This window comes from Pseudochaenichthys georgianus, chromosome 13 (assembly GCF_902827115.2).
Source record: "Pseudochaenichthys georgianus chromosome 13, fPseGeo1.2, whole genome shotgun sequence".
In the NCBI taxonomy this organism is placed as follows: Eukaryota; Metazoa; Chordata; class Actinopteri; order Perciformes; family Channichthyidae; genus Pseudochaenichthys; species Pseudochaenichthys georgianus.
Genome location: NC_047515.1, coordinates 36,656,708 through 36,671,302, shown reverse-complemented (window position 1 = coordinate 36,671,302; position 14,595 = coordinate 36,656,708). Strand labels below are relative to the sequence as shown.

At 40.2% G+C, this 14,595-nt stretch overlaps 1 protein-coding gene across 1 annotated transcript in view; it reads right to left on the bottom strand.

The window, feature by feature from the left end:
* Positions 1 to 14,595, bottom strand: part of pcp4b (Purkinje cell protein 4b) — a 74,484-nt gene that overhangs the window by 14,206 nt on the left and 45,683 nt on the right. The window contains exon 2 of the mRNA XM_034096667.2: positions 582 to 633. Within this exon, the coding sequence (XP_033952558.1) occupies positions 582 to 633 (52 nt within the window). The remainder of the gene's footprint in view (positions 1 to 581; positions 634 to 14,595) is intronic.

Genomic DNA, 14,595 nt, shown 5'->3' with positions numbered 1-14,595 from the left:
TCCCATCATTCGAGAAGAAGACCCCGATACTTGAATAATATGTTTCAGAAATTACACCACTTGGACCCCAGAAATACACCTGAATGGACAGAATGTTCTCTTGTGCACATTCTTCTCCAAGTGTTCTCATTTATTACATTTTGTTCTGCAAGCTATTTTCCACAACATCCAGCATGAATGACACCCGTGATAATAGCAGTTACCCGCTGAAGTTGCAGTTTTAAACAATTTGTTAATCACACAAAAACTTGATATCATGATATTCTATCAAGTGTTATACTTCGTGCAGCAGTCAGACTATACAGACCATACTGTACGCTTGTTGTGCAAAACCACTTCCTGTAAACTCCACTGCTCATGTGCAAAGAAACCTGTAATTTGTTATAAGTATATACATTTGTTAACATCACCGGCTCCTACTCTGTTCACACTCTTTCTTAAGTACTCCTACTTATTTTTGACCACGGTGTACTTATTCCCGTTTTACTAAGTTGTCTTCAGTCTAGTTTTTTTAGTTCTCCTTTTTATCATAACCTTTGCTGCTGTAACGCCGTCGATCTTTGACCCTGATTTGTATTTACCTTGCTCTCCAGACGTCTTGTTGTTGCCAGCAGCTGCTCCAGATCCTTGTCTCTACAACACAAAAACACAAAAAAATCGCAATTAATATCTTTTCACTTGACATTATTTTTGTTATTAAAATCCACCCACACGATTTCCAACAATCGTATCTACGTGAACACAACACTGCTCTGCGTCCTTCAGTAATTACGCCTCGTCCTCATGATTTCTCCGACATCTACTCTGGGCGAAAAGCGTCACCCTAATCTGCAGCATGCTCTCTGAAGCCGCCACACTTCAGCCCGTGGGGGTCCTGCTCTGACCCCATGCGGCGGGCAGAAGACCCCCTAGGCCCTGTGACAGTAAAAACACTGAAAGTCAATGTACAGTATATGACCAGGAGGGAAACGATGCCCCAAGTGTTGTTTGGTGACAACACAGAGGTCAGAAACATACAACCATGCAACATAGTGACCTATCAGAAATGACCCACAAACATTATGGTTTCGTGTGGTGGTCATATCAAAGAGTAAAGAAGGGTAAAAAGTGGAAACTAAAATGGTCAGCTGTCAAATGCTTCCATGTAGTGTGTTTTATAGGTTTGAGGCTAAAATCCCTGTTTTTCCTCCAGAGGGAGTTTCTCTCTGAAACCCCCCCATTGGACTCCTTTGTTTACTTCTGTAACATAGTGACCTCACTATGTAACACTCACGCTCCTATTGTCTGCCGCTACAAGGGGGTGGGACATAGCTAAACTGTCAGCCAATCACAACAGAGACGGCGGATATAACTAATCAAATCACACTTTTTCATATACAAAAGGTAACAAAAGGTGCTACACAAAAAACTCCCAAACCAACAGAAGTCATAAACACAGGACTGAATACAATACAAATACAATGATGATAAAGCAAGGAATACAATTCAAAAGGTGTTTTTTGTGTTATCATTATACTCTTATGAAGCAACATTTATCTAAATGTCGACTTTCATTTTCCTGAAGCCATATATTTTCCACACTTTTTTTACAAACACGATTTCCTCATTAAAGTGCAAATAGGAACTGATCTGCAGAGGAACGACGCACAGTAGTGTTAATGTACGTTTCACACTTATTATCTGCCAGTTTGTCAATGTACACCTAAGCAAGAGTTTCACCTCAAAATTACATGTCCACCGTCTGATATGAATGTCAAATTGATGATAAAAACAAAAATAGGGTGTTATTGGTTAATGCTTTTAAAAATATAAATATTTAGAGATACATTTAACAATGTCCTTGAGTAAAAAAGGCTCTACTGCATGTGATCCCTGTGCGGCTGCAGGGTTCAGCGGGTGCTGACAGCATTAGAGGTGTGAAAAAGGGAAGAGCAGATACCGTGTTAGAGAGGAGAACCGGAGTGACACTCCAGCACAATGAGCAGATTAGGAAAATGTATTTGTGGAAACATATTATAGCCCTGCTTTTAACATGCAGCAGAGCAGGAGATATCACAGGGAATGATAAAGGAGCCAGAGGACTGTAAATAAAAAGGGGAGCAGAGATGGATCGAGGAGAGGCATTAAGGAGGAAGGGATGTGGTGAGAAATCACATCGTAAGCGCCTTATTAATAAGCACACGGCATTACGCTGGCACTGGGGACTCGAGTTCTGCTGGAAAGATGCATTTTTATGCCGCCTTTTATTAGTCTCCAGTTCCATTTGCATGTTGGCTCAGCAATATATTTGAAAGGAAACTATCTGTAAATCTGTGAATGTAAAATGTTTAACACTGTGTGGCGGGGAAAGGCTTTCTTACAATGATTCGCCACTCTATTACTGTCACAAATATTATTCTCAATCAAGGGAATGAGTCTAACATATTGAAGTAACTGTTATTTTGAATATATTGATTGTTTTATCTTAATGTGTGCATATGCGTAAATGTGTCTGTTGATTGTATATATAGAGGATATACATATTTATACATATTTGTATACATATTGTATTTTGTATTCGGGATTGTTGGAAACGTTATTTCGATCTCTCTGTCTGTACAAACACGCAGACAAATGGACATTAAAGTTGATTTTGAAAAGAATCCACGTGTTACCACTTCCTGTCCCCTGGGGTGGAAGTCAACGGGTGTCTGAGTGTGTTTTTGGTTGCTAGTGTCACTAGCAACCATAATGGTATGATTGCTAGTCTGAAATACTAGTCACAAGCTGAAGAGGTTTTAACGTCAGTAAATACGTTAACGTCAGGTTATCAGGTCCAACATTAGCTGCCATTAGCTAAGCGATGGTAACCGTGTTGTAGTTCCTTTATAGGCTAACGTTAACTTTTTACCTAAAAAAAAAATCGTAAAATTGTGTTTATGTGGTGTGATTATCCTGCTGAACAAAACGTGTAAGTATCATAAATCATAATAATATGTCCTCTTTAAAAAGGAATCAACTGACATCTATGTTGATTAAAAACCTCACAACCTTGTATTAAACAACCAACTGGTCTTTTTAACCTTTAAAACTGAGCCAGCTGTTACTCCCTTTTTTCAAGTATTTATTCTAAAGTAAGATCGCTTCATCTTAATCATATATCTCGATATTTGTGGAAGGACTCTTCTGAATGTAGGCAGTAAAGCTAATCAGCACATTTTCCAAACTATAGAATTATTATGTTTAAGTTTAAAGGCATTTCAAGCCTCTAAACATATTTGACTGCATACACTGGAAGCTTAATATTGCTTCTTACTTTCTTCTAGTTTCTTTATTTCTCCTCCAGAGCGAAGCATGCAGTTGGTCATTTATCTTCCCAATGCCAATGCTTGTATAAGTAGGCTACATGTTAACTGCCGAGGGAGGTATTGATCCTGATCTCTTCTCTTCATCGCCTCTTCCTTATTCAATACCGAATAAAATAATCATCACAGCCCCCCCGCCCAGCTTGTGCATACGTACAGCTTGTCTCGCAGCCATCAATAAACTGTGCAGGGCGATGATAAGGAGAGTGACACTGTCATTTCATTAATCATTGCATGTGAGCGTGCACACACACGGCCAGGTTTGACTTGACAAACATTGATTGTGCATCAAGCCTTCAAACTCCTCCACCTTTGACCGAAATCACAAACATGACAAAACATTTAATTAACAATGTCAATTTTAACTCACTTTCTGGGAGTTTTCATTCCCACAGAGTCTCATTTAAATTGTGTGCACATGCTGGATGTCTGTGCTGAGTTTGTGGCAGTGACAGAGTGTGGGGCTTTAGAGTTCTTGCGATCGTCCTCTCCGCTGAATCCCACGGATTGTGGCTCTGAAGATAAATGGGCCACCGAGGCGGTCCAAACACCGGCCTGGGGACATCAATTATAACTGGGAGAGCCAACGCAGAATTAATTAGCAATGGGCTGATATGGAGGAGCAGCAGGATCATTTGACGCCATCAGCTTTTTAGCTGAACACTGGTTTGCAACAAATTCCATACATATTCACCTCATTTACTTTGAGACTTCTAGGAAAAAAGGTTTTGGGATTTCTGTACTCATCCCATTACATTGCTGTCGGGGAATGGAAACGTTTGCTTGGTTTGGACATTAAACTAGTAATTGGCAGAGTTGTGGACTCGAGTCACATGACTTGGACTCGAGTCAGACTCGAGTCACCAATTTGATGACTTGAGACTCGACTTGACAAAATCACAAAACACTTGCGACTCGACTTGAACACCAATGACTCGGAACTTGACTTGGACTTGAGCCTTCTGACTTGAGGTGACTTGATAATTTAATTCAGGGGTCTCCAACACGCCGATCGCGAGATGCCGCTAGAAGAGCAGACTCCCGTCGGGGAGAGCAGAATCTTCAGCCGCTCCAACCCTTGCTGAGTGAGAATCCTTGCAGGCAGGGGCGGGTCTTTATTTAGCTGGGCCACCATGCGGCCAATCATATTCGAGGACACACTATGATCATACCATTATGTGAAAGAAGGGTGGGGGGCACAGCAGGTGTAGTGGTACAGGCCAGCTGCACAGAGCGACGGGGTAACGGATTTAAATGCAAGTGCGTCGGAAAAAGTAAAGAAATTAGCGAAAACCGAAAAAAGAAGCTGGCTGCTTTTCAGAGATATTGGAGAAAGCAAAGCTGAGTGCAGGATTTGTAAAATGAAAATAACCTTCAGAGCAGGTTTTTTTTGGTAACCACTCAGGATTTACTGTCAGAGGTGGGGGAAGTTCAGATCTTGTACTTAAGTAAAAGTATCAGAGTGTAGGAATACGCAGTTACAATAAAAAGTCCTGCATTCAAAATGTTACAAGTAAAAGTACAAAAGTATTTGCATCAAAATATACTTAAAGTACCACCTGGGATTTAGATTTGGGTGTTCTCTTCCCCATAGAGACCGCCTCGCTGCACTGCATTATCCCTTACATAAAGATAGATTGTGGGTCCCTCATAACATGTACACAGTGGAAATAAACATTCTGGTCACCTCAACATCAGGGATCTTATCAATTAAACTCCTTCTGAATCAAACTGTCACGGTAGCCTTACCTTACTGATCCCTCTTCAAATAGAAAAACACGTTACTTCACCAGCAGAGAGAAAATGGATTATTAAATTATTAATGTGACTAATAAAGGGCAGTTTTATTATTAAGAATTATTCTGTTAATCGATGTCATTACATTTGGTGAAAAGCAAATACTGACTTGTTTAAGACTCGTTTTGTCAAAGTTTAGGACTTGGACTTGACTTGAACTTGCCCATCCTGACTCGGACTTGAGCGCAAAGACTTGAGACTTGACTCGGACTTGCAAAACAATGACTTGGTCCCACCTCTGGTAATTGGTGAGAGAGGGCAACACATTACAAGACATTTCACTCATAAAAAGCCTCTCTGGTTCCCACACGGTGTCAACAATGTGAGAAAAGACACTTGCAACCGAGAAGTTTATGAAGAAAAGAGATACAGAAGAGGTTGGTTGAGAAGAGGCGGATTGTCTGATCTCCAGAGAGAATAGAGTGGGACAGTGATGACGTATTTTTGTAGGCCGACCCTGAAGGCAGCATCACAAGGGCTCCTGTGACAAATAGCCAATGGGATTTTTCCATTGGATTTTGTTATATTGCAGAAAATAGTCTTTACACATATAAACATTTATGATACTCACATGTTTTGTTCAGCAAGATAATCTCCACTTATTAACGTCTATATGATTTTTTAAGTAAAAAGCGTTGATGTCGAATGATCATATAATCATTTATAATCATATATATTATGTTTTATACTCTGATTGCCTTTTACTCTGTTCAATTTGTTTGTATCTCATATGTGTGAAAAATAGACATACACCTCTGGAGACCACTACAGCATTATCAGTTTCTCTGGTGTTACTATTTATGGGTATGTGTTTGAGCAGAATTAACATTTGTTTTATTTGTATTCTATAAACTACTGACAACGTTCCTCTGTGTTGGATTTCAACAGACACTGAGATGTTATGGCTGCCATAGATGTAGAGATTGAGATTTAAGAATAATTTGGAGCGGTCTCCATTTTGTCAGAGCTGTATGTTTAGAATGGACATTCCACAAGTGTAAAATGTGGATTAGCTAATGGATAAGGACTGGAGGGTTTCATGATTTACTGTTGGGAATGTTTAGATAATGTCATAGAGAAGTTATGGGTCGGATTAGCAGGATGCTTTCTTTATAGCATATGGTGTGACTGAGCTGTGTGCGGGGTGCGAACCTCTTTATCCTCTGAGGATGAAGTTGCTCTGTTTCTACTATTGTATTTGGACTTTCTTTATTGCTTCATTAAATATAACAAAAGAAACACTTGTTTATTAATCATTTATCAGTTTCTCTTAAGGGAATTCAAATGTCCAACACAGTTAGGCTATAAAGGATATTACAGCAGGGTCTTAACGTCACCACCGCTAAGCTAAAGCCGGCTAACGTTGGGCGTGATGACGTTTAGTAGACACTTAAGACGCAGTTTGTAAATTCACCAGCGGGGTATTTACTGACGTATTTTATGTTGTAGAACAAACCGTCAAAATATCTTCAGCTTGTGTTAACCACAGACCTTATTTCAGGCTTCTATGCCGAGTTAGGGCTGCTCAATTAATCGTATTTTAATCGCAATAAAATGTTGGCTCGCAACGATTATGAAAACAACATAATCGAAATAAAACGATTATTATTATTATCTTTATTTTTTTTTTATTGGTTTTTCAGTTGAATTATATTTAAAGTTCAGGGTAATCAACAGTTTTTTTTCAATAAATGGATGTTTTCGATAATCGTTTTTAATAATCGTGATATCAATTATTGACCCAAATAATCGAGATTATGATTTTTGCCATAATCGAGCAGCCCTATGCTGAATCATTTACTCAGTCATTTACGTTTTTTTAGGACTCATTCCTGCACCACTCTATAGGAGCAGGTGCACTTGGGTAATACTTCCTATAGTGTCCATGCACTTGTTTGTCTTTGCAGTGAAATATGCAAAAGAAAATAGCTTGTATTTTGAACAAAATGTCATACGGACTGATTTTTTATTATTCCATCTTGAAGAAATGTAAAAGTGACGCACTGGGAAGTTGGCGCTTTAGCAAATATTGGCAAAGAGAATTGTTTTCATTAAGATAGAGTGTATCTGGAGACTTTGCTCCGGCTACTTTCACAGAAAAAGCCTGTGCCAAGGTTCCCCGTTTGGTCAGAATGGTTTCCGTGCTCTTATAGCCCAAGAGTCGAGAAGGCATCGTGCTCTGTGTCCTCTTTTTCTGAGCCTCTCTCGTTCTGCATTATTAATCCAATGCTTTCAATGAATTTCAAACAGCGCTTTGATGCACGGCGAGAGAGGAGGGGGGGGGGGTTCCTGCAAGCTCAAAACAACCCTGCCTTTTGGAGAGAAATGTCTAATTTAAGGTTATTCTTTGATGAAATCCAGAAAAAACACGTTAAATTTAACTCATACGACACCTCACCTGTCGAACATGTCAGAATGATACCCGTGCTGTCTTTTCTTATTCGTCTGTCAGGAAAAAGTTATCAACCTGCTTTGTGGTTTCACATTACAGTCACACAGCTGAGCTCTCTTCCTGCCCCCTGCAGCTCCAAACAAATATCAGGCAGCCAGATAAGAGCACAGTTTTGTTCCTCCCTGTAACTAATCCCAGTTCAAAGAGAAGAGCTCAGGCTCTGTATCAGACTCGTGTAATGGCCATGAAATGAACTGCTGCCTGCTTTACAACGTGGAAGCTCAGGGTCGGGAGGCTTACTTCAAGAATTTCCTTTTCCGTTACTTTTGGATCACTTCATTATCAAATGCAAGGCAAAACATACAAGAGAAAATAAATATCAATAAGATGTGTTCTTTCATGAAGCATATTCAGGCAGTAGCCTATACCCCATGAAACACATGAGCACACACTACAGTTTAAAAAAGCAGAAATAAAATCTGAGCTGACAGAAAATGCTCCGTTTTAGTATAGTATATAATACACGCGGTTAAGCTCACACACACACACACACACACACACACACTATTTTATGAACATATAGGTTCGCCTACTGAATAAAAACATAATAAATGAAGCAATAGGCAGTATAGATTCACACTTAAAGTATTAGCCTAAACAGAACAGTTTACAGAGAAGAAATACAATCTGATATTTTATTTTTAGTTTGACTAACATTGTAATCCTGCTAGTAATCCTCAATTATTAGAAATGTAACAGTACTCTGATTACGTCTTTTGTATGTAACTGTAAGGGAATACAAGTAACCTTTTTTGTATCCTAATAATGACCTGTTACATGTAATCTGTTTCCTCCTAATCCTGTGCCTCGTCTCCGAGTGTGAGAGAGGAAACCAGTTTCTCCACACTGCACTACATCAACTCTCTTCATAAACAAAACTCCTCCTCAAGCTCATATCATCTTTGCCTTTTCAGATATAATGTTAAAGAAACATTGCAGCCCTGTTGCAAAAAATATATAAATATTGGATTACACGCAGAAACCAGCTGAAAGGTATGTATGGGCTTTGCATCATTTAAACCAGGGGTCTCCAACCTTTCTTCATCTGAGAGCTACTTTAAAAAAATGAAAGTGGCCAAGAGCTGCTTCCATCACATCACTTACATTTATTCATAGCCCGCAGTTGAATTAAGCTATACTTTTGTACACGTGTGAAATTGCAAAACCTAAAGCTTATCACAAATCTTAACTTCACATCAAGGTCCAAGAAAACGAAAATGTCTCACATATTATTATGGCCCTCATAGTAGGCCTAAGTAAGTCACTGAGAATTCACATAAATGTCCTTAATCACCACCTGACAAGCATCGTATGCACTTATGGTCAAATAAGTGCATTCACTCTTTTTTACAGTCAGTGAGATGAATGGCGCTGCATGGAGTCCACCATAGAGGTGTATGCTGAAGTGTACCCACTTAGGTTCAATCAGTCATTTAAATGTTCAGTCACTGTCAGCCTGTCACTCATTATTTCCAGGGAGGGGGCGGGGTTTGGAGGAACGGAGAGGAGACAGTGATCGCGGAAGCTTTCCTCCTGCCTTCACAAACTTTACACAAGTATTTATGAACTGAAAATAGCAAGAGGACATTCATACGCAATCCAAGACTTGATTAAATCCACCAAAAACCTGACATGACGATAACGAGTGTTTTTCAAAAAACACAAATCCCTCCCTGTGTGTCCCTGAGCCGCAGCGACACAGACTGATTCAGAGCGGGGCATTCTGCTGTTGGTTCTGGACTGCTGTTGGTGGAGAAAGCAGACTGCTCCGTGTGTGGTGTCGCTGTGCCGCTGTCACGTATGTTCCTTGATCTCTGCGTCACCGGCCAATTTGATATTCGTGTAATTCTAAAATCAAAAAACGTTATTGTCCAGCCGCGGCCGAAACATCAAGAAACAAGCTTACAACGCTATAATCGATAATCGAGCCGCGAGCTACTGAAAAGCTGCCCGCGAGCTACCGGTAGCTCGCGATCGACGTGTTGGAGAGCCCTGCATTCCCACGGGCGAGAAGATTCAGGGGCATTAAAAAAAACGCGTGGTTTACTTTTTATGGACCTCATGTTCGGATCTCTGATAAATTCATACCTGAACCTTTCTCTTATTTTAGTTCTTAGTAAATACCACGGCATACTTCTGTTCATCATTTATGTGTGTTATTTAGGTTTTATGTAAATGGTCTCAGATTTCAGACAGAGGGTGAAAAGACAGGCAGTATGAGAAAGATAAAAAGCTTTTTGAACATTAAAGCATGGAGACATGTCACTGGACCTGAACATGAGCAGAATATGTCCTTTTTAAGATGTGTTATGAAGCAGCACAGAGGCAAGTGTGTGGTGTTGTACAACAATTCAAAGGCCAAAATGTGACGAATTGCATCGTCTGAATTCATATAATTGATGTTGTTATAGTAGTAGTACTGATTTGTTGGCCCATTGTATGTTAGTCATACAATATGTTTGAATGTCCGTTAGAACTGAAGCATTGTGCCTCATGTCTTGGTAGCTAAACTTTAATCAGGAATGACGGAGACATTTATCCTCTTCACAAAGTGGAAAAGTGAGCCCCATGTTTTCCCAAAATGCATTTGAAGAGAGGTTCAGGGAAAATCTAATCTTCTCCAACTTCAAGAAAAAAAGTATGTCTCCGCGGGGTTCAACAGGCCCCAACTTGGCTTCAACAAATAAACAAGAAGTGACTTGGGGTCATTTTGTTTATGGCGCGAGAGCTCGGCTCAGAGCAGAGGTGATGAGAAACTATAAGCACAACATCACCGAGGGCAGCGGAGGGAGGAGGAACCATTACAGCCGAGCAGCTCCTAAACTGCAATAACATCGGCTCCTGAGTGAGATTACCGAGGGGGGGGAAAGAGGCTATCCTCACTCTGCAGATAACACACACACACACACACACACACACACACACACACACACACACACACACACACACACACACACACACACACACACACACACACACACACACACACACACACACACACACACACACACACACACACACACACACACACACACACACACACACACACCCCTCTGGTTACATCTGGGTTTACACAAAGAAAAAGATGAGGACCCAATCAAGCGAGGGAAAAACAGCAATTAGGTGACGCTGATGAGGGAGATGCAGAACACAGAGATTCATATTGTGCGTCTCAATAATCATTAGCCGACTCAGAGGGACACAAGGTCAACAAGCAGTGTTTTGATGTGTATGTGTGTGTGTGTGTGTGTGTGTGTGTGTGTGTGTGTGTGTGTGTGTTTGCCTTTAGGTGAAATACACACACAAACAGCTACTGCATACTGCCAGCAAACTCTAGAGTGGCTGCATCACATATTGTGCCTCCAGGCTTTCAATTAGGATACTTCAAGGAGAACACATAAACACACAGACACACACATATAGAAACACACACATATGCATGCAGACATGAATATAGGCACACACACACAAACAGAGGAAAAGGGGGCACCAGCGTTTGTACTGTCTTAGGAAATTGTCCTATTTTAACATTGACAAAACCATGATGATTATGTTTTATCGTGCTTTTATCGAGTCAATTCTGTCTCTTTCACTAATGTCATGGTTTGGGAACCTGACGTTAAAGAGCAGAAACTCTCCGAGTCAGATCGTAAAGTGGTCCAGCAGGCTGATTGGTGAGCCACAGCTAAACCTGGAGACCCTGTACCTCAGGCAGTTACAGCGGTTATCCAGCTCCATATGAGACGATGACTCCCACCACCCTCTGCACTCAGGATTCAAGCTTCTTCCTTCGGGCCGGAGGTTACTTGTCCCAAGGAGTAGAACGAAGCGGTATAAAAACAGTTTTATCCCAGCAGCTATTGCACAAATCAACACATCATAGGAGCGTCACACAGATGCCTATCTTTATTTATTTATTTAATTGTGAATTTTGAATGTCCATGTTTGTACTAGTGTTTTCCTTCTTAAAATGTTTTTTAAATATTTTGAAATTTGGTTGAGCAGGGTATACTTGTACTTTTACTAGTCCTTTATTAGAGATGTGTCTGTTGTTTGTGTTTGTTTTTAGTGTCAGGATGGAACCCTTGTCTTTTTCTCTGCAAACAGAATCTACCTACGGGTACAAATAAATAACCTGAACCTGAACCTGAGCCTGATGTAAATATGTTTAATCTCAGATAGGGCACATCCGTTGGGGGAGATAAAAACATCCTCCTCCTTTCATTCTGCTGAGAGCGAGTCTTTATTTCCATCGCTCACATCCTAACTCGGTTGCAGAAGGAGACGCCCGAGGCAAGCGCTTCGAGTTTGGGATTATCGAAGATGACGCTCATTAAATTCCAGGTGTTCAGAAGATTTCTAATTCAATGGCTGTCAAGATGAATGTGCATTCAAATATCAGGTCTGCACTCTCAACTGTCAATGTGGTTACACCTTGATAAAAACCCACAGGAGGAGCTGTATGCTCTTTTACATTAAGAACGGATATATTTATGTTTCCCCAATTTTCTTTAAAATAATTTACTGTATTTATAATGTCTTTTGACTTTAATTTACTGACATGCACAAAATAACCAAGATAGATTCATTGTGTTTGCATGCATGTGTACTCATCAAATACATGTATTGTAAAGGTATGGTTTAACCGAGTGGTTCTCAAACTTTTTTCAATAATGTGCCCCCTTTGAAAAGAAGATTCAGCCAAGTACCCCCTGATCCGCGCAAAAACAATGTGTTAAGGAAAAAAGGCCTATATAAAGAGGTACAGCACAGTGCTGCACCATCAGTGTCTGATTCATTAAAACAACAACCGTGTAACTGAGAAGCACTTAAATGCTACATTTAAAATGTTTACAATCCATCACTAATTCATGGCAAACTAATTTTAACATCATGCAATAACACTCAGGCGACATTAGTTGCATTGAACTGATCTTTTTAATAAGTTGTACTTACAATGTAGTGAAACATGGGCTTGAGCTTCACTGAGGACCTTTGTCATTCTGACAGGGAGGCAACTGCAGTTATTACACTTCGCGTTTTGAAATATGTATAACTCTGTCAATATAAAACCCACACTTCTCAAACTTCCTTACTTTTCCTAAAATTGGTATATTTATTTATTTTGGGGCGTGGAGAATGAAGAGAAAAAATATATGAGCATTTTATGAGCATGGGATTTTGACCCCTCATATAAAACATGTGCATAATGCTGCGCTATACTTTGCGGCCACACGCCGTTGCCAAGCAACGCTTATTGTTTAGGTGTCCTTTGATAAGCAGGCAGTCAAATAATTAACTAGAACTAGCTAGATCTGATAGATTTGGACATAAACGCGAGTGAAGTCTAACCGGACGCGAGAGAGGGATCAGATTAGCTGCTGCTGACGGAGAACACGCAGCTCTGCATGATCACAGCTCCGTCCGCTGTGACGGACCGTTGAGCGGAGCAAAATACACTAAGAGTTAGACCTAACACACTTAGCTAGTTTATCTACTCTGGAACTAGCTAAACTAGTTATAAATATATGTATTCTTTACTGTCGGGTCACTTATTACAGGTTCAGCGAGCTGCACGAGACTGGGGCTGTCAGGAGAGTGAGAGGAAAAGGTCGCACCCCGTTTATTTTTCCCATTTTATTATCCAGAGTTTCTGTAAACCTTTGAATAAAGTAGTTAATCTACTATTAGCAGTTTGTTTAAATGCATTACTTATGTTTTTTTTTTTCATTAACATAACATAAATCTCACATACCCCCTGCAGTACTCCAACGAACCCCTAGGGGTCCACGTATACCCCCATTTGAGAACCACTGGTTTAACCTAGTGGAAATATGTGTTTCGCTTAGATGAGAAGACCCTCACTAGTGCATCGATTCAACAGACGTGTTCTGATAGGCAGTTTGAGTTATCCATTACTCATGCTAAGCTAACTGGCTGCTGGCAAAACAAGGTGTATTTACTGTAGTCGTGTGTGATACATGAATTCTATGAGAGGTCACCATGTGGATAAGATTTGATACGATGGGATTCAATAAAATATGATGCCATACGATACAATACGTTTCAATTCAATATGATACGATACTATTTTATACTACACGCTTGATTACGAAATGACCCAACACAATACCATACGATTCTAAATAATTGGTTACGATAATACTTCATTATCAGATCAAGTCTGAAATGTTTCACAGCAGCTCCATTTGCAACATCAACAAGGACAAATACTAAGAATAGATACAAGCAAGCAGCATACAACACACTAATTAAAATCACTGAAGACAATATGTTCTTGAATGTAGCGTAACTTCAGTATGGAGGAAGCTGCTCTGCTGAATTCCTGCACGGTGAAACACAGTTTCCCTTTTGATCCTCTAACCTCACTCTCATCCTGCCTCTTCAGGTCTTCAGATATCAGCCTGCTCATCCTCACCGTGCAGGCAGTGGGAGTGTGTGTGAGTGTGTGTGCTCTTTACTACAAGAGTTGTGCGCAGACCACTCATCTGTATGAGCTCCAATGGCAGTTACATAAACCATACTGTCATAAAAAGCTACAAGGCATACTGAAACCCTGCCAAATCAGTGCTGGGTCAATAACTCACTGCTGCATATTTTTTTAGGATTTTCTTCCCTTTGTTGGGCAGCCAGTTCACATCTGGGTAAAAGTGAAGAGGAAGTGGGCGGATCGTACTGTTGCAGTGCAGCACAGAGGTCAGTAATTACCATGAAACATAATTACTGCCTCTCCCTGGGACATATCTCCTCTGATTAGACAGACAGTTATCCGACCACAGTAATTAGAACATAAAGAAAACTATTTGAAAGGCAAATAAAAGCAGGAATTAAGGTTGAAATGCATCTAAGATCCTAGGTCACAATGCACCCCTGCAGTGATGCTATTTACTGTTACTAATGCTTGCTATGCTATAGAGCTCTCAAGCATTTTCCACTGTCTGTTCAGCTAAAAGAGAGGTGCAGGAATGAGTTCTAAGACCT